We start from the raw sequence: 21,905 nt of genomic DNA on the forward strand, positions 1-21,905 counted from the left end.
AGCCTAACTTTTATGTAGATTACATCTTATTAAAAATATAATCTAATACAAAATAAGCTTTCAACATAATGGTCAGCAGAACAATGAAAATCACATTTGCATGGGGCAAACATTCACTTCATCTTCACTAATTAAAACTTATAAAATAAATATATCAAAATTTTAATGTAGGCTTATTCTGTTTACTGGGATCAATCAATAAATTTTACTGCAATTATTCGTCTTCAACCACATAGCATAAATAAAGTCTCACCTGTATTTAAGCTCAAATAAATTAAAAATCTGCAGTATATTTCCACAGATTTATGCAGATAACACAGTTTGCCTAAATACCCATTACAAAACAGTAAAGCCAAAACTAGTAGCTTTTATTTGATTTCATATGCAGTATGAAGTGTTTTACAGAATTCAGTGACCTAGACAAGATAACAAGTTTGAAAAATTTCCATGATTTTGAAAGTAAAACAGAGCAAGATATTTTCCTACAAGGCCAGCTGACGTTGTCTGATGTTCATCACGGTAAACCATGGAAGGATACTCCATAGGCCAGAATCCACAATGTTTTGTACAGCATTACTCTTGCAGGTAACAGACATTCTATTTGCAAAAAAGTATTCAAATGAAAATCGAGGAAAATCAGAAAACTCTAGAAACAAAGCTGTAGCAGGAGCAGCTTGTGAAAAAATAAATGAGCATATTTCCTCTTTCCCAGTAAAGGAAACAGTTTATGCAAATTGAAATATCAAGTATTTGAATACCGAACTAACAGTAATAATCATCATGCACTCTTTTGCAAAAAGTATCCAGACATTAAAGTTACATATTCATTTTATTGGAAGTATTACAAGGAGAACTTTGGCTATGCATTTGGAAGGCCACAAAAGGATGTGTGTGCTACTTGTAAGGAGCTCAGCCAAAAACTTAAAGTTATTTTCTAAATGATAATACTAATGGTGTTGTAGCTGCTCAGCTGTTGGTACATAAGCATAGATCACAAAAGTTCTACAACACACTGAAGGAAGTAACAGCAAATTGTGTTGAACAAGATGACATGGCATGTATTTGTTTTGATTACATGCAGAATTTGCCCTTGCCACACATCCCAGTGCAAGAGGTATTATACGTGAGACAACTATGGGTGTACTTGTTTTGCGTCCATAATATGAGAAAGGTAACCTCAATACATCATTTATATCATGAGGGCTCCTGGTTTCAACAGGAGGATTCAACAAAATTGTACAATATTGTCCTACACAGAGGCACTCTTTCCTTCCCTGTGACCGTGACTTTGAGGTAATTAAAAGATATATAAAGGGGCGTGATCATGTGTACTCGCCTACAGAGTATGCAATGAAAGTAGCTGAATCAAATTCAAAATGTAAATTTACTTGCATACTGCATGAAAAATCTTTCAGTATTGAGTTTAAAGGTTGGTGGGAAAATTTTACAAAAAAACAACCACGTCAACTGAATCTTTGGGAAATAGGGTGCCAAAAAAGGACAAAATTGATTTTAATATATCAAAGTATTTCATGTTGCAGTGTGAAAAATATAATCCTGGTGTGTTAAAAGCTAATGAACATACTGATGGGTTAAAAGTACACCACTTTACTCTGACTAAGGCAGGAAACATTTCCTTACCAACAGAGGAGGCTTACCACAACAAGTGCCCCATCAACCACAAGAAAGCTGAAGATATTAAAAAGTCAGTGAAGTACATTCCACAGGGGCATTTTCCCTTTTATGAAGAAATATGTGAATGGCTGACAAGACGAAGAACTCAATGATGACTGAATACAAAATACAACCTTAAAATGCACATATTTCGTCATTTTTTGTTGATAATACAAATAAGTAATGATTTTTTTGATACAATGTTAATATATTCAAATTCAACATTAAATAAAAAACACATTTTCTTAGAAAGTGCTATTATTCAAATTCCCCCCCCCCCCCCTTTTTTTTTTTTTTTTGAAAATGGCACAAGTCCACTTACTTTAAACTTTTTTTGCGAAAACAAAAAAAGATAATCACTTGCAATTAAGGTATACAATAGATGTTAAATATATACATTAATGAAAAATTCTTTAAAAATAAAAATCAATTTTTTAAAAAAAAAAAGACAGTTTTAATTGATTTTCCAAAAATTGCCCTTTTCAAAACCACTGATTCAACTGAAGGAAGCACTCCTTGAATTCATTTCAGTAATTGTTAGGCAATAGACCACTGCACTCTGTCAACATAACTGGTGCACTGTTGATGTGGCCTCCACATCAATGGCAATGGGTTACACACAATGCTGGTGACTACTTTGAAGGACAGTGAAACTTTGAAATTTGTTTCTGCTCTGCGCAAATTGTAAAAAAAAAAAAGTTGCCACTCATTGTTGCATCATGCTGTTTACTTTCTCTCTGCAACTACACTCCACATGGAGACAACTTCTTAGTGTGTATAAATCCTTATGTCAACATCAGTGATTTTTTCCCCTGTGCACATGACTTACTATACTCTTTGCTAGCAGTCTCATGATAAGGTTAAGTATATTACATTCCTTCATATGTAAATGTCTGAAATCTATTTATGCCGGCTGCATAAAATTCTTGGTGAAAACCTCTACTCTTGCAAAAAGAGAAGGTGTCTAATAAACAGGATGCTTGGCTGTTATAATACTAGAGACTGATTTAATTTTCTTTCAGGAATTCACATATGTATCTAAAGAGCATTCTAATTGGTCTGGGAGGCTGCAGAATACTTTTTTATCAGCCCCCCATGAACCATGGATCTTGCTGTTAGTGGGGAGGCTTGAGTGCCTCAGCGATACAGATAGCCGTACCGTAGGTGCAACCACAACAGAGGGGTATCTGTTGAGAGGCCAGACAGACGTGTGGTTCCTGAAGAGGGGCAGCAGCCTTTCCAGTAGTTGCAGGGGCAACAGTCTGGATGATTGACTGATCTGGCCTTGTAACACTAACCAAAACGGCCTTGCAGTGCTGGTACTGCGAAAGGCTGAAAACAAGGGGAAACTACAGCTGTAATTTTTCCTGAGGGCATGCAGCTTTACTGAATGGTTAAATGATGATGGCGTCCTCTTGGGTAAAATATTCCGGAGATAAAATAGTCCCCCATTCGGATCTCCAGGTAGGGACTACTCAAGAGGACGTCGTTATCAGGAGAAAGAAAACTGGCATTCTACGGATCGGAGTGTGGAATGTCGGATCCCTTAATCGGGCAGGTAGATTAGAAAATTTAATAAGGGAAATGGATAGGTTAAACTTAGATATAGTGGGCATTAGTGAAGTTCGGTGGCAGGAGGAACAAGACTTTTGGTCAGATGAATACAGGGTTATAAATACAAAATCAAATAGGAGTAATGTAGGAGTAGGCTTAATAATGAATAGGAAAATAGGAATGCGGCTAAGCTACTACAAACAGCATAGTGAACGCATTATTCTGGCCAAGATAGATACGAAGCCCACACCTACCAAAATGGTACAAGTTTATATGCCAACTAGCTCTGTAGATGATGAAGACATTGATGAAATCTATGACGAGACAAAAGAAATTATTCAGATAGTGATGGGAGATGAAAATTTAATAGTCATGGGTGACTGGAACTCGATAGTAGGAAAAGGAAGAGAAGGAAACATGGTAGAATTTTGCACAGAGCATAACTTAATCATAGTTAACACTTGGTTCAAGAATCATAAAAGGAGGTTTTATACATAGAAGAAGCCTGGAGATACTGGAAGGTCTCAGATAGATTATATAATGGTAAGACAGAGATTCAGGAACCAGGTTTTAAATTGTATGACATTTCCAGGGGCAGATGTGGACTCTGACCACAATCTATTGGTTATGAACTGTAGATTAAAACTGAAGAAACTGCAAAAAGGTTTGAATTTGAGGAGATGGGACCTGGATAAACTGAAAGAACCAGAGGTTATACAGAGTTTCAGGGACAGCATTAGGGAATGATTGACACGAATGGGGGAAAGAAATACAGTAGAAGATGAATGGGTAGCTTTGAGAGATGAAATAATGAAGGTAGCAGAGGATCAAGTAGGCAAAAAGATGAGGGCTAGTAGAAATCCATGGGTAACAGAAGGGATATTGAATTTAATTGATGAAAGGAGAAAATATAAAAATGCAGTAAATGAAGCAGGCAAAACGGAATACAAACGTCTCAAAATTGAGACCGACAGGAAGTGCAAAATGGCTAAGCAGGGATGGCTAGAGGACAAATGTAAGGATGTAGAGGCTTATCTCACTAGGGGCAAGATAGATACTGCCTACAGGAAAATTAAAGATACCTTTGGAGAAAAGAGAGCCACTTGTATGAATATCAAGAGCTCAGATGGAAACCCAGTTTTAAACAACAAGGGAAAGCAGAAAGGTGGAAGGAGTATATAGAGGGTTTATACAAGGGCGATGTACTTGAGGACAATATTATAGAAATGGAAGAGGATGTAGATGAAGATGAAATAGGAGATATGATACTGCATGAAGAGTTTGACATAGCACTGAAAGACCTAAGTCGAAACAAGGCCCCGGGATTAGAGAACATTCCAGGGAGGGAGATAAGGAAAACAGATAAGGAAAGTACAGAACACAATTTATTGTCTATAATAAATCATACAATCACCATTGATCTTTATTTTACAATTGCCATTGCCCACTTTCGCCCATAAAAAGAGGTATTCATCAGCATTTTTCTTCTTCCTTCTCGTAGTCAAAACAAATGGCATGCTTGGACCAAGAGTACCATAAGGCTGTTTAGCCAACAGTCCTGTAGTCTCAGCAATACTCCAAGCCTTCCAAGCCAAAATGTTAGCATCTGGAAATGCTTCAAGGCCACCAAACAGCCATACTATATACTCTGATAACTTTCTCATTGCACATGTTCGAACACTGCAAGTACCCAGTGTCCTATATGTACGACAGTGATTATTTTTATTTGTGTCACAAGGAATCAAATTTAATATCAGCGTATGTTATTTAAGACCTTTCTAACAATTCCTTGAGAAATTTGAAGAATTTCAATCTTAGAACAATTTTTATGTTAATGGTTACGTAATCATGATATTCATATCAGTTTCTCACCTTTGGATTAAGAAAAATTATATGTGCTGTGCAAAACACCTTGCTTGGTGTCAGTCTCCATACATGCAGGTCATGCACATTTATGATGTCAGGGAACTCTCGTATGAGCTCTACTCTGAATGAGTCTATGTTGATAGTATCTGGTATTGTCTGAAGGAGGATCAGTCCTGACTCCTTCACTGTAACAGTACAAAGTAGTTAATAGGATGCACACTAATATATGGTGTAGAAATATGAAGACATGTTTCTTCCTTTACTTACTATATGGGTAACTTAGCACTAGAAGTGACACTGCCGAGATGATAGACAAGATAGGATCCACAAACTTGGCTACATACACATCTGTGAAGTACACAATGACTGCACAGATTATTACCAATATGGAACCTGCAAAAAAAGTAGTCTGTTAGCACCACCTATTACCATAGAATCTCCCTCACTCACTCACTCACTCACTCACCAATAGGTGAAATACAATCTGATGTGAAAGCATTTTCTATGCAGTGTGCAGAATTTGAACACAATCATGACAAAACAACATGTTTTCTTAACAAGTTGTTAGGACTGCAATGGAAAAAAAGTAAAGCTTACTCATAACGAACCCAAATATACATATATAATTAGGAAAGACCTAAATTGGGTTCACATTTAAGGATAAAGGGTACTTTTCTGGCTCAATAGTACATAAAAATCAACACCTATTTCTTTCAGGCACTGTTTATAATGTATATGTTTTACAGATTTTTTTTTGTTGATATCGGGTAATGCAGCAACTTTCTAAACAAATTAGAAGTATTTTTAATATTTTTGAACCTGCTTAGGGTTATTTAAAAATTACAAAGAAATTAATGCAATTTTTTTTCCAAAATGCTTCTTCAAATTGAAATACCATTTAATCTGTGGCGTCTCTGAAACAAAGTGACAGTTCTTTGACTTTGCTCTTTGTTTTGCTTCTTTTTCATTGTGTTCTAGTGCTAAGTTCGACAGCCATTTTCCTGTATTCACTCTATTATGTGACAAAATAAATGTTGTTTCAATCATAAAAGTGTGTTGTCATGGTTCAATGCAACAAAAAACCCACAGTTGTGACCCTGACTTTAACATTGTGCATTCGGGAATTATTTTCATCAGTGACAGACTCCATGTGCCGGCCCACATTGTCTTGAGAACAATGGATCTTCCAGTGTCGATTTGTGGAAGTGTGTCGCACCCTAGCAATTGGCCTTGCGTTTTTAATAGTGTTCCTAGTGTACAGTTGGTTAAAAGTGAACAATTTACTGACCCCTGCCATGCCAGCAGCCACTTAACCATTGCCGGCCCAACATGGCCACCATCAAATGCTACTATGCAGCAGGGCCTGCCACCCAGACAGTGCACGCCACCCAGAAATTACACACCACTCACCGACATAGTGAACGATAATCATGTGAAGGACATTGTGTTTCACCCTCCAGTTAAGCAGTTGCCTTCCAGTTAGTTCGATGTGCAGATGCAGTTCAAGAACTATACTCTGAACTTTCATACGTGTGGGGGTCACACATTCTTACTTGCCTGATGTCATTGCCCCCACCATGCATGCTTCCCTTCGCGGGTCTGGGCAATCGGCAATGGCACCTGCCACCGAATCTGCACCATGGATGGGCCTCCCATACGTCATAAAACTCAATGTCTTAATGTTTCCAAATTGTTGTGAGCGAAAGAGATAGTTCAGGATTTACTGGCTTCGGGTGTGTTCCAACCATTGGACAGCAACTGCTCCTCTCCCATCCATCTGGTGCCTAAGAAAGATGGTTCGCTCCACACGTGTGGTGACTACAGGTCCCTTAATGTTAGGACTATTATAGACGACTATCCAATTCCTCATATCCAGGATTTCACGCAGTTACTGCATGGCTCAAAGTTCTTTTCTGTCTTGGACTGTTTGAAGGCATATCACCAAATTCCAATGCACCTGCCAAACATTCTGAAAACAGCAATCATTTATGCCTTTCAGCATTTTTGAATACTGCTTCACGCCCTATGGTTTAAAAAACGCTGCGCAGATGTGGCAATGTTTCATTGATTCGATTTTGCTATCACTTCCTTTCTCTTTTTCCTATTTTGGTGACATACTTACCTTTTCCTTGACGCAGTTCGTGTGGCTCTTGGGGCCAATGGTACGATTATCCACCATGATAAACCGCAGCTCTGTTCCACAACTGTTACTTTCCTTGGCCATACGGTCTCGGCTGACGGCCACTGCCCTACTAATTCGTGAACTGCAATCATCCTGACTCTGGCTCTCCCCGAGGATTACACACAACTGCGCCATTTACTAGGAATGGTGAACTTTATCAACGACATACACCTCGGGCTGCCTCCATCCAGTCGGGTCTAACCGACTCCCTCTCCAGTAAAAATACAATGGGAAAGCGTAAACTGGACTGGACAATTTGAAATCGGCCATCACGCAGGCTACCCCCGAGGAGCATATTTCTATCAATACTGATGCTAGGGAGTTGGCAGTAGGTGCTGTCCTCCAACAGCACACTCCAGGCTCAATGCAGCTGCTCTGCTTCTTCTCAAAAAAGCTAACAAGGAATAAGCGTAAATGGTCGGTCTTCGACCGTGAGCTCCTGGCGGTTTATGAGGCAGTCAAACATTTCAAGAGTGACATCGAAGGATGCGATTTCACCATCTATTTGGACCATAACCCTCTTATTGACGTGATCCGCAAAGTGGCGAAAGATCTCCCACCACGCTGCTCCCGGTGCATGGACTTTATTTGCCAACATTCTTCGGACGCTTGTTACATCTGTGGTGTGGAAAACGTAGTTGCCAAATACCTCTCCCACATTTCGATGATCTCTGCCCCACTGCACTTGGAGGGACTGGCGTGACTTCAGGCTGCTCTCTGACGATGGATCTTTGGTCGTCATCAAATCTATTGCCCTGCACAGGTTGTCAACTCCTATTATCTGCGATGTTTCTACTGGTTCACCTGCCTATTGGTGCCTTCCTACCTTTGGTGCAGAATTTTCAATGCGTTACATAATCTTGCCCACCTTGGACTATGGGCAACAACATGACTCATTACCGAATGTTTTGTCTGGTCGGGCGTGTGGCACGATTGCCACTCATAGTCACGCGCGTGCATTCCTTGTCAACAGAGCAAGGTGAACGGAGACGTGCAACTGCCTTTAGGACAGTTCGACATCCCCAAGGGCCACCTGTACCACATGCACATTGATGATGTCGGTCCTCTTCCCCCGTCTGAGGGATACAAATACATGCTTTCGATGATCGACCGCGTCACCCATTGGGTTGAGGCGGTACCCCTGATGGACATTACAGCTGAGACAATTGCACACGCTTTCATTTCAATGTGGGTGGCTAGATTTTGTTGCCCCATCACTTACCATGGTCCAAGGCCGCCAATTCGAGTCATCACTTTGCACTCGCCTCTGTGAGTTGCACGGGGTGGCGAAATTTGACACGACTGCATATCATCCGCAGGCCAATGGACTAGTGGAGCAATGGCACAGAACTGAAAGCTGCACTCGTGTACCATGGCAGGCTTTGGTCTGAACTCTGCCGTGGGCTTTGCTGGGAATCCATTCCGCTCACAAGGAGGACCTGTAGGGTGATTCGCTCGTTCTGCTTGCCGAATTCGTCGAGGACACTTCTCCGACAGACGCTACCGACGTGCTGATCCTCATCGAAGGAGTGCGTGCTCACGTGACCCCTTATTCACCTGCCTGTACCTCGCGCTCACACCATGCCACAGGTGTTTGTTCACGAGGACTTGAGATCGTGCAATTTCATCATGTTACAAGATGACTCTGTTCGTGTGGCTCTGCAACTTCCTTACTATGGCCTACACCACATATTACACCACGGGGTCAATACATCCATGATTTTGCTCAACAGCTGCCCAAGTACGGTTTCGGTACAATGTTTAAAGCCTGTATAGTCCCTCCCAAAGCCACTTTCGCTACTCCCTGATGACCTGCCTTCACCGACACCTCGCCTGTTGCCGCTGCTGCTGCTGTGGGCCTCTTCAACTCGCCACCACCTGCGCAGCTGTCCAACGCGCAGGATTCTGATGACGATGTGCTCGAGCCACACACTTCGTGCACCGGACTCTGCCTCCACCTGTCGTGCTGGCACAAAGATTTTTTTGTGGACATGTGCTAGCTCTGCCCTGCCATGCTCTGCACTGCTGGGGGAGGGTGCCTTTGTGGCTTCTCTGATGCGAAGTGACATTTCCTTGACTGTGCTCTATTAAGCAACGAAATAAATGTCGTTTTGATCCTAATAGCGTGTTATTATAGTTCAACACCACATAAAACCCACAAATCCTGTTCTACATTTGAAGGAGACCAAATTTTTACCGGATATGCATGAGAAGGTGGCTGAGGTACTAGACCTATTTAATTCCACCTATTATGTATATTATGAGGATAAAAAGACTCACATCTTAAATTTTAATTTTTATAATTTTTTCCCCAACTAAAAATGTTATTTTTTCTATAATTTAGTTGATTCTGCCCTAAAGCTTACGACTACTACATAAGTATAGACTATTGCAAGTAACAGAAAAAATTGGAGCAATGCTTTATAAACTTTAGGAAATATTTGTACCTGAATTCTGAAAAATACAACTTGCGGGAAATTGTGAATGAAGATTTGAGTCCAACTAAACTGTGCCTCAAAACATTCCTGAAGCATAGTCTTCATCCTGCAGCATTTCTTCATTTTCAAATTTCCACTTGGCATTCCTTTTAGCACTTCTTGCTTCTTGGTAACTTGAAGAGCAAATCTTTCAGCTTCATGCACCCATTGTCTGTCACATGCAAGCAACTGATCTTCCATATAAAAGCCACATTTTATGCCTAAACTTCTCATGACTTCCAACCTTCCTATCACTCCATCATTGAAACGTCTCACTTCATATAGTACACCAACTTTTAGTGTGTTTAGTCCTAAAAAACATCCCTGGGTAATCTTTCCAATATGCAATGGTTGAAACTTTCATTTGCATTCCGAGTGCCGCCATGAAGACATTTACTAAGCAAAAAAGGATCACTCAGGTCTCTGAGAATTGGTTTTATTTCATCCATAAAAGGCTCTGTAAGAGAATGCTTATGATGGCATATTTGACCACTTTCTTTTGGTTTTTGGTAACCACACCAAGAATCTGCTCCTTTAGGGCAAATTCCATGAACAGGGTGGTCATCTGTGGACAACTTATGAAAGTAGGTGGGCTATAACTCTGAAGAAAGTCTATTTCATTTTCTGTCAATCTGCCTTGGCCAGACAGAGATTTTCCATCAGATAGCAACTTTCTTTTTATTTCTCTTTGTAGCGTCCTCAATCTATTTCAAGTTTCTGCTACCAGTCACTTTTTATTTTATTTTATGCTTAATCTAACATAATGCAACGCGTTTCGAACATGTTCTGTTCATTTTCAAGCGTTAATACAGACATATATACATACATAGAAAAATGTTACTTAAAAATAAATAGTCTTAAACTAGATTAGTCTAGAACACTTCGTCCATTGTTTTTAATTTTTTAATGTAGCTGCTGGTGTGGCATTTGGGGGGAAGGAGGGGGGACAGTGTATATCTAGAAATCGAAATCAGTGATGTCTTCTGCTGGTTTTCTTCTTTGTTGCTGACTATGTATATTACAGCCAATACCTATTAATAGCGCAGGTACCGCTACTCCCCAGGTGACAGCGCGCAGAGGCTGTGGTAAGTGGGTCAGACAGTTCCAGTGGAATGCAGGTATAGGTGGAGGCAGGTATAGTATCATAATTAAACTTATATGGTAAGGATGTAGGTTAGGGAAGAAAAATTATTTATTTCTCATCCAACTTACATTTTCATAAGCAGGTACAGTAGCACTTTTTTGATACATGTTCTTGAGGCGATGGATAGGACAGCCGTAGTACTCCAGGTCTTGAAAAGAAGCAAATTTAAAGATTTGACACATCCATGAGATCTTCTCCTTCCCCTTCACATAGACGATGGTGTCCATGTGATCAAATAATTAAAGTGCAGTGACCATATCTTTATGGGGTATGCCTGGATCCTCCCAGTGAATTACATGGTAGAAATGTGTTAACCACTTTGCACTTCTCTGTGTCTTAGTACACATCACTTGCTTGAAAGATCTTGGTGATGCAATGTTTGCTGAAAATGTCTCAATTATTCCAGAATCCTGTGTGTACACTACAAATGCAACATCTTTAAATACAAACTGTCTACGCTCACTGTCATAGAAACCCTGAGCATCCACAATGATGTTCACACCATGACACATCATCGTGAAATGCTCTAGGTACAGTGCAGTACCTATTCATTTATACAGCTCATTGCACAACACCTGCGAGCGGGCAGTAGTTGACCACACGGTCATGTAGAAGTAACGCATATGTGGCAGTGTGTTCTGGGAAATTTGTCGATGAGTCAAAATCAATTCAAACATCTGTAGGTCCACATTTAATTATCTCCTTCAGCAATTTCATAGTAAGAAGTACGAAACCTTGCATACATGTCATACACTTGACTGTATACACTTTGATTCCACTGCAGATGTAGATTGTAATATGGGTAGAATTCTGAATTGAGGTAGACTTTGGCAACTTGTCGATCATGGCGGAATCATCTGTATTTAATTTATTATCATTATCACTTAGTAAATCTAACTGATTTCCAAACTACCATTGATACTAAGTGTGTGAGCTGCAGTAGGAAAGTTAGTTCAGGGGTTTTGTGCAGCTGTTGTGACAGGTGGTTTCGTTGGGGAAATTGTAGTGGCATGGGAATTGGGGAAGCAAACGAGACTCTTCCATTCTCTTGCAGGGTTTGCTCAAGGGATAGGATTATAGCTGAACAGGAGGAGAAAATTAGAGCCCTTCGGGCTGATTTGGACAGAGCGAGGGAGGAACTGAAGAGGTTAAGGGGGGAGGAGGGCCAACAGTGGTGGGAAGTGGTAGCTGGGAACAGGGGCCACACAAAGAGGACAGTGTCTGACAGTTTCCCAATTGGCACAACCAATAGGTTTGCCTTGCTACCACAGTTAAGTAAGGAAGAGGCTCCAGTAGAAGTAGATGTAGTTAAGATGTGACAGAATTTCACTAGGAAACCAACTGTTTCAAAAAAAGTAGAAAGTAAGAGGAAAGTTCTGTTGCTAGGTAGCAGCCATGGAAGAGGTGTGAGCCAGATTTTGCAGGAAAAATTAGGTGACAGGTAACAGGTCACAAACATTTTCAAGCCAAGTGCAAGTCTTAGCCAGGTGTTAGAGGATATAGGTTCCTTGTGCAAGGGATTCACAAAGCAGGATCATGTGGTGGTAGTGGGTAGAGTGGGAAACAGTATTGACAGGGATCAGGGCTACAGCATTGAGTGTGACCTGGTGAAAATAGTCTCAGCAACGACCCATACCAATGTTGGGCTGGTGCCTGCTTTCATGTGGCATGATCAGCCCCAGTTGAACCGCTCTGTCAGGAGGGTAAATATGGAGTTGGATCAGTTGTGTAGGGTGGCCACTCTGTCAGACATTGAATTGGTTCCTGTCAAGGCTATTGATAGGGGGGATTTCACAAGGCATGGCCTACATCTCAATAGGAAAGGGAAGGGTAAACTGGAAGGGTTGTTAGCGAAATCTGTAAGGGGGGACACTAGTACTCATGGATGTACCTCTTTTTTAGGCTAATATCAGTCTCCAATGAGAAGTTCAGGCAAGCAGGAGCTAAAGAGGTCCAAAACTCACAAAATTCTCACAACAAGAAAGTAAATAATAATGCTACATATTTAACCAAAATACTGGTGGATTAAAGAAAAAAGTAGATTCTCAGAAAAGTAAAGTAAAAAATAATGTTACCATTTTTCACCAAAATATTCCAGGATTGAAGAATAAAGTAGATAAGCTCCTGGTTTGTTTAGATCACATTGAATCTGATAATGTAATAGATATACTATGCCTGTCTGAGCATCACATTGTGTCTGATATGGAAAAGGTAAATATCAGTGGTTATAAACTAGCTGCACATATGAGTAGAGAGAATAAGGTGGGAAGAGGAGTTGCCATATATGTCAAAAGTTTTCACTGTGTAGAAAGCTTAGATACAAAAAAGTTTTGCCTTGAGCAACATATAGAAGCATGTGCCTGTCAACTTAAACTGAAGGAGGGCTCTTTTATAATTGTAACAGTATTTAGGTCCCCTTCAGGAAACTTTCATTTATTTCTGGAAAACTTGGATGCCTTGTTGTGCTATCTGTCAGATAGGGGAAAGCAAATTATTATTTGTGGGGACTTCAATGTTGATTCACTGAAAGAGTGTAATAGGAAGAATGACCTGGAAGTCTTGCTTGGTTCTTTCAACTTGACATCTACCATTAATTTTCCTACTCGGATAGTAAAGGACAGCAGCACATTGATAGATAACACTTTTATAGACCAAGATAGGTTTAAAAACATAAATTCTTGTCCTGTTGAGAATGGGCTTTCTGATCATGATGCTCAGCTAGTTACAGTGTATGACATAGCTCCATTCAGTAATTCAAAACCACCCGCCAAAGTTGTGCATTTAATTAATGACTCAACAATTAGAAATTTCAGAGAAAATTTTCAGCAGCTAGACTGGGATGAGGTGTACAAGGAACCCGATGCTAATTTAAAATATAACTTGTTTCATGATACACTTGTAAGAGAATTTGAAAACTGTTTCCCCAAGAAAGTAGTTAAATCTAATTATAAGAAACCATGCAAAAAACCTTGGCTTACTAAAGGAATAAAAACATCTTGTAACCACAAAAGGGAACTGTATCTAACAACAAAAAAGAGTAATGACCCACAAATAGCCAAATATTATAAAAACTACTGTGAGACATTAAGAAAGGTTATGAAAAAGTCCAGAAGCATGTGCATCATGTCTGAGATTAATAGCTCTGATAACAAAATCAAAACAATTTGGAATATTATTACTAGGGAGACAGGGCAACCAACAGTACAGGATGACAGCATCACCATCAAAGTGGATGGAAACTTGATAAACAATAATCCGGAAGTCGAAAACATTTTGAATAATCATTTTTTGAATGTTGCAGAGAAAATAGGATCTAAATGTTCATTAGAAGAAGCAAGGCAGTTAATGGAAGAGGCCTTATTCACACCATTTGATACAATTGAAATTCCACCGACCTCTCCTTCTGAAATTACGAAGATAATAAACTCTCTCAGGAATAAAAGCTCACATGGAATTGATGGCATTTCCAGCAGGATAATAAAAGCTTGTTTCCAAGAAACAAGTAGGATTCTTAGCCACATATATAATAGCTCTCTGAAGCAGGGTATTTTCCCAGATAGACTGAAGTATGCCATTGTTAAACCACTGCATAAAAAAGGGGATACGTCTGATGTCAACAACTACTGCCCAATCTCTCTTCAGCAGCTAGACTCTTGAAAAAGTAATGCATTGTAGAGTAGCTTCACACCTTTGTAAAAACAAGTTTTAACAAAATGTCAGTTTGGTTTCCAGAAGGGTTTTTCAATGGAAAATGCTTTATATACTTTCACTAATGAAATATTAAATGCTCTGAGTAACCAGAAGTCACCCGTTGGGATTTTTTGGTGATCTATCAAAGGCTTTTGATTGTGTAAATCATGGAATACTTCTAGATAAGCTCAAGTACTGTGGTATGAATGGGACAGTGCTCAAATGGTTTAAATCATACCTAACTGGAAGGGTGCAGAAAGTTGAAATAAACAGTTCACATAATATGCAAAAAACTGGTGATATCTCAAACTGGGGAACAATCAAGAATGGGGTGCTGCAAGGTTTGGTCTTGGGTCTTCTGCTGTTCTTAAATTATATTAATGACTTGCCATTCTATATTCACGTTGATGCAAAGCTGGTACTTTTTGCCGATGATACAAGTATAGCTATCACACCCGACAGAGAAGAATTGGTGGTGGTGGTGATTAGTGTTTAACGTCCCGTCGACAACGAGGTCATTAGAGACGGAGCGCAAGCTCGGGTTAGGGAAGGATTGGGAAGGAAATCGACCGTGCCCTAACAAAGGAACCATCCCGGCATTTGCCTGAAACGATTTAGGGAAATCACGGAAAACCTAAATCAGGATGGCTGGAGACGGGATTGAACCGTCGTCCTCCCGAATGCGAGTCCAGTGTGCTAACCACTGCGCCACCTCGCTCGGTCAGAGAAGAATTAACTGGTGAAATTGTAAACAATGTTTTTCAGAAAATCATTAAGTGGTCCTCTACAAATGGGCTCTCATCAAAATTTGACAAAACACAGTATATACAGTTCCACACAGTAAATGGAATGACCCCTTTAATAAATATAGACTTCGATTAGAAATTGGTAGCTAAGGTAGAATATTCAAAATTTCTAGGTGTATGCATTGATGAGGGGTTGAACTGGAAAAAACACACTGAGGATCTGCTGAAACGTTTGCGTTCAGCTACTTATGCTATTAGGGTCATTGCAAATTTTGGCGATATACATCTGAGTAAATTAGCTTACCACGCCTATTTTCATTCTCTGCTTTTGTATGTCATCATATTCTGGGGTAACTCATCATTGAGTAAAAGAGTGTTTATTGCACAAAAGTGTGTAATCAGAATAATTGCTGGAGCTCATCCAAGATCATCCTGCAGACACTTATTTAAAGAGCTAGAAATCTTCACCGTAGCCTCACAATACATATATATTCACTTATGAAACTTGTTATTAACAATACGAACGAATTCAAAAGTAATAGCAGTGTACATGGCTACAACACTAGGAGAAAGGATGATCTTCACTACTCAAGGTTAAATCTAACTTTGGCTCAGAAGGGGGTAAATTATGCTGCCACAAAAGTTTTGATCACTTACCTAATAGCATCAAAAGTCTGACAGATAGCCATATAGCATTTAAAAGGAAATTAAAAGAATTTCTTAATGGCAACTCCTTCTACTCATTAGATGAATTTCTGGATATAGTAAGTGGGTAATTTCCCAACCTCCACAAAGGAAAAAAAAATTGAGTGTCATGTAATATTTTGTCTAATGTAATATCTTGTATAGACACCTTTTATTAACCTGACACGTTCCACATCGTTACGAAGTGTCGTATTCATGATCTATGGAACAAGTACTAATCTAATTTAATCATTTGCTATATTACCTCTTGTATCAGTCTGAAACACAAGTATGATGAATCTAGGTGTGTCTAGTTGGCTGGAAGTTTTAATAACCCCGCTTGCAGTCAGTAACACTGTGTACTCGAAAATCTCCCATGAGCGAAATGTCAGTGACAGAAATGTACCTGAATTAAGGACTTTTAAAAGCTTCAAACACTCCTCATGTGATGCACTGATGTGAGGCATTTTCTATATTATCTTGCTGATTGTGATCATATTCTCCCCTTGAGATCCTTAAACATATGATTTATTGTCTGTTGCACTGTGCACCAAAATGAGTTCCTGTTAGCGTTCATAATAATCTGTCTCATGTCCTCGAAGTATCCCATAAGCATTTTTAGAGGTGTGCAGGCAGTGAATCGCTTGTACTCTGCAATTGTTCTATCCTCTGGATCGTCTACGAACAATCCTGCATTTTCTAAACTATGCAAATCTGTTGGTGATGCCGAGACATATGTTTTAAGGGTTGATGTTATGCCAACATTGTGTGTATGGTCGATCTCATACCCTCTGAGTTCATAGCGTATCTCTTGGAACAGGAATGCTAAAGCGTTACATATCAGCTTGGATCCCACTGTATCACTGCCGTCGGTTTTCTTGAATGACCCACCTAGATATATGAAACTCTTGCATGGAAGCGTAAGTGCGTCTTGGTGCTGGATGACAATCCTGATTTCATTGTTCTTGTTAAACGTGGTTGAAGCGTAAGGTTTATGAGAGAAGTATTCCTGACATGTAATTCTCTCATCATACTCTACTGGACTGGTTATACTGAGTGAGAACGTCATTGCATGGCTTCAGTCAAACTGATTTAAGAAACTCTTAGTTCGCACGTGTTATCACTTTGCTGTTCATTAAGGAAGTGGCATGCTGTGGATTTGCATGCACTTGTTTTATACCGTGCACCCATCCTGCCTTAGATGTAATCGTACAACGATTTCCTCACCACGAAAATCAACAAGTTGATTATTCTGATCCACCATACACAGCTCCAAATAGTCTAATGTCTGAGCTCTCACTGGAAGGTATATTGCATTGGCAGGGGTCTCAACAATCTTATACCCCGCTGCAACTGAGGGGAAGAATCGGTAAATAGTGTGAATCAGACTATCGTTGAGATAGGAGTTCGTTGCAATGTTACACTCGCCGCGGATTGTGCTGATGGTGAGTATGTCCACAGTTTGATCTGACTTGTAAAATTTACTTGGATCCTTCTTAAAAACCTGCACTTCTGTGAAACCCAGCAGGCGCCCTATTAAACCTTTCTGGTTAAAGTCAATCATTGCATTTACAGTCCTTATTTCAGATTTAAGTGTACTGATGTTTGCACATAGTTCCAAACCTTTTACAAACGGTTTTAAGACTTCGTTTAAATCGTCGATATCATATGCACCTGGTTCTATTTCCACAATATCTTTTTCACCATTAATATCCAGATGCAGTTTATTGTTAGCCTCAGTGATATTTGGGATGCTGTTGTACGTCTCCAGTCCAATCAATGCAATACTCCATTCACCAACGCTCAAATCAATTGGTGAGAAGTAATTTGCAAGCAATACAGATGATCGTTCTTTTAACGTCAAAGTGTATGACATTGCATCTGAAGCTCAACTTCTTCTTCTTCTTCTTCTTCTTCTTCTTCTTCTTCTTCTTCTTTCTTCTTCTTTGTGAACGTCAAGAGAAACATGGTGCATAGATGTCTACAGAGGTGTGCATTAAAGTCCTGATAGCGTCGATAATTGTAGAGCTCACATCTTCTGTGAGTGAAGTATCGTTGTAATTCTTCTGGTGGTTGCAGGTCACCAATTGAGTTGAAATAGTAGACTGTATCCGCATTTTTCATAACATATGACTCCCAGTGGGTGCCGGAGCCACCAGCAACATCTAAATTCACAATGCCGCTTTCACCAGTTTTCCACATAGTCTTCAGTAAGGTACCCGCATAAACACACCATGGAATCTTGGTATCTTGAGGTTATCTCTAACAAACTTAAGATGATCTGTATTTGTGAGCGGTCGATCTGGTAGGACCGCTAATGGGCTATTTTTTTTATTTATGAATAGACCAAGCCCTTTCCTGTACGGTTTCAAGTATGGTCCTTTTCCAATGGCTGCGGCTTCCATCATGCAGTTATGTCTTCATGCCTCTTCTAACTGTGCTTCGGAATTTTGCACGTTCTTGACCGTTCGAGCAATAGCTGCAGCACCACCAGTGAGGGAACCTACCGCCGAGAGCGTGGAGAGGGCTGGGATGAGAAACGGAATAAAATCACCGGATGTCTTGGGTACTGGCAGAACTCTAGGTGCTTTAACCGATTCTCCTCTTCTTCTTCTTCTTCCCACATCTTTCTGCTTCAATGCGTTTTTAGCTGCATACATCGCTGTCAGGACACAGTTCTTCAAACAGTTCTGCTTCCCAGCTTGTCCTCCTCCTCGTTTAGTACACAATGCGCAACATTCATAACTCGCTTGAAATTCATCACTCCTAAACCCAACTTAATTTTTCCACACATGGTTTTATCAACTGCAAAGGCCGCGATGCATTGACCTATACCAATATCCTTTCTTCTCCGTATCGCCTTAGCCTTATCAGCTAAAATCCTATCTGCAATGTGACGACTTGATAGATCTTTATTTATTTATTTATTTATATCCCATAAATCCAATACTACGAGGCAATCGCATGGATGTAGGATGTGTCAGAATTATTACAAATGATACAAAAGGAATACATAAAAGTACCTCTTGCAAGAGGATATCTGGTAGAAGACAAAATACACATTAATAGGTATAGAAAAAATTACATTAAAAATATAGTTGATCTTAATAGCTAAATGAAATACACAGTAATGTTAACAGTGATTGTGAGTATCGTAATGCACAATAGCACATCAAATTTATTTGCAGCCTATGCAATGTCGTGTTCCATACACGCTTCGTCGAGCAGATTAATCCCCTTATCACCTTGCGCCACGCATTTCTGAAGCTTTGTCCCAGGTTCACAGTAGTTATACCCAGGGATGTGTAATTCCACTGGTAGCTTGTCTAGAATACCACCACCTCCTCTAATGTGTCTCCAAGCATGCATGTTATGCTACTGTGGTGGTTGTGGACTATGCACTCCCATTATATAGCAAATCGCCGGCATCAATCCAACTGTTTTGTGTAGCAGGAGAAACAACCCATTTGACTAGTGCTTTAATTCCCCGACGTCTTATGACTCTCTCCACGAGAAAAACATCTGGTTCTGAGCTTTTCTGCAACTCCTCGGTGTAGAAGCAGCCTGCGATTTCTTCACCTTTACTATCCTTCAATATATAAGTTCTAGGATTCGTTCCTTGCACCTTTGAAACTCTAAATATCTCAGTTGATCAGTTTGGTAGGTATGATTACTCAAATGCTGTCGTGTGTTTTGAGATACACACCAAATCACCTACCTCCAGCATCTTAATGAGATAGTACACTGTATCCATGAGTCCATTATCACGAGCATCGATTGGTCTCATTTTTATCGTGCTATGTTTAGTTCGATTATACTGAGAAATTATTTCTGGGATTATATCTGTCCATTTGTATGAGCTGCGAAGATTAAAATGCATCCACATGCAACCTTTTATTGTTCTGTTCAGATGCTCCACGATACTTGCTTTCAGGTGAGTGAATGCTGAGTAGTGATGTACTCCGTACCGCTGCATCACGGTCTTGAAATACCTATTGTAGAACTCCCCACCGTGATCGGTTTGGAGGTTGTCTGGGCATTGATTCGTTCTTGTCTGTAGCAAAAGCTCGAAAACATCCGCGACATTTCGACCCGTTTTTGTTTTGACAGGCAATGCCCAGGCAAATTTGGAGTATGTATCAGTAACCATTAAAATATATTTGAATCCATTATTCTGATGTGAATATTCCCTCATATCTACAAGACCAGCTCGCCAGAAGGCATCCAACCCTTTAATCATAACGTGTCTGCGAGGGTATGTTTTGCGTGCTGGTTTGTGCAGTTCTGGAACTACTGTCTCCATACTTATTCGATGATGTCTCTCTCTCTCTAAGCTCCGAGATTATTGAAACAACCTCATTCGAATGAACTGTATTACTTGCAGCATTGATGCCGCGAGCAGTCGTAGTCTATTAGTTCGTTGTGGTTGTCTTAATATATATACCGAGGGATTCGATTGTTCACTGCTTTATGCTCAATGTCAGTACCATCACCGCTGCTGCTGTTTTTGTTGTTGTTTTCGCCTTCAAGTATTGGTTTTATAATGGTTTTATATTTCTTGTTGCTCCGGCTTTTCGTGATCTTGTGTACACCAGTCATGTACACTATTTCACGACATGTTTCCCTACCATTAACTGAATAATTTATAGGTCTTTTGGCAGGTCTTAGGAAAATAAGATTCATTAAGCCGGGTGTTCTCTCAAACCGTCTATCACCAATCTATATTGTGTCATCAGTTACAGTTGTAGGATGAGTACCCAACATGTACGGTCTTCCCCTGCTAACGCCCAATGTTCTATCTATCTGACCGGGGGAGTGACGGATAATGTATTCATCATCAATGGTAACACCCTCGTTATCATGTGTTTTTGTTTTTGCTGAGAGCTCTTTGGAGAGATTCAGTAACCAGATTAAAGGTCTCTCTCAGTGTTTGCTGTTGATCCATATACCCTAACCTCAGCAGCCATAATTTCTCACGAACTGCTTTACGCACCTGAATCACTTTCTGCTTCGTCGACATCTCGGTGTATACTAATCAGACATCTCCCCAGCGTGAGGCTTCATACATCCGGTCATTTTCTTCCTGTTCTTAGTATGATCCTGATCGCCCTTCTCAAGAACAAGGAAGTCTACGCCTATTTTCCCCTCAATAGCCTCGACCTTTTCAGTTAAGTTGGCTACTTTCTTACTGACTTGATTAACTAGCTCACTTAACACATTCACCATTCTCAGAAGAGTCTGATAATACGTCTATAATTCCCTGCGCATACCTGCAACTTTATGAGCAATAGCCTGAATTTTCGCATCCATGTACAGGCGAATGTTCTGTCTGTACACCCATCCTCTCGGGTTGAGAGGAAGACATATACGCGAATTTGTCCACGGTGTAGCGTAGACTGATGTACCAACCTCTCTTACCGTGCAATATATGCAGAAACTCTTTAAAGTTTCGCCTGTACCTACCATCACTCAGTTTTCTTTTTTTATCAATAACGAGAAACCCATACTGTGAATGATTCCAGCAATATGCACATATCTTTACAAAATCATTGAACGATATGTCTGTTCCGACATGTGCCTGGTAAACATGTTTTAAATTCAGGTTGTCTTGTTTGAAGGCTATAATGAGGTTTGTGTTATCCTTAACCAACTGTTTTGGGATTCTTGAATATGTTTGACTTAGATAAAACACATCAGCACCCACATGACGACCGCAACAGAAATATTTTCGAATTTGGTCTTTGTTTTCCACAGCAACATCGTCAAATATGAAGACAGTGTTTGGCTTTACTATTTCAGTTGGGGGGATATCACTGCTTTCACTAAATGTCGAGTATGTAACACCATCTACAACGTGCAACATCTCCTGCAATAGCTGATACTTGGGT

At 39.9% G+C, this 21,905-nt stretch overlaps 1 protein-coding gene across 6 annotated transcripts in view; it reads right to left on the minus strand.

Moving 5' to 3' along the window:
- LOC126198920 (zinc transporter 1) overlaps positions 1-21,905 on the minus strand; it is a 700,140-nt gene that overhangs the window by 38,143 nt on the left and 640,092 nt on the right. For all 6 annotated transcript variants that reach the window (XM_049935550.1, XM_049935549.1, XM_049935551.1 and 3 more), the window contains 2 exons: positions 5,362-5,487; positions 5,101-5,279 (listed from right to left, as the gene is read on the minus strand). In XM_049935550.1, the coding sequence (XP_049791507.1) occupies positions 5,101-5,279; positions 5,362-5,487 (305 nt within the window). The remainder of the gene's footprint in view (positions 1-5,100; positions 5,280-5,361; positions 5,488-21,905) is intronic.

This window comes from Schistocerca nitens, chromosome 8 (assembly GCF_023898315.1).
Source record: "Schistocerca nitens isolate TAMUIC-IGC-003100 chromosome 8, iqSchNite1.1, whole genome shotgun sequence".
In the NCBI taxonomy this organism is placed as follows: Eukaryota; Metazoa; Arthropoda; class Insecta; order Orthoptera; family Acrididae; genus Schistocerca; species Schistocerca nitens.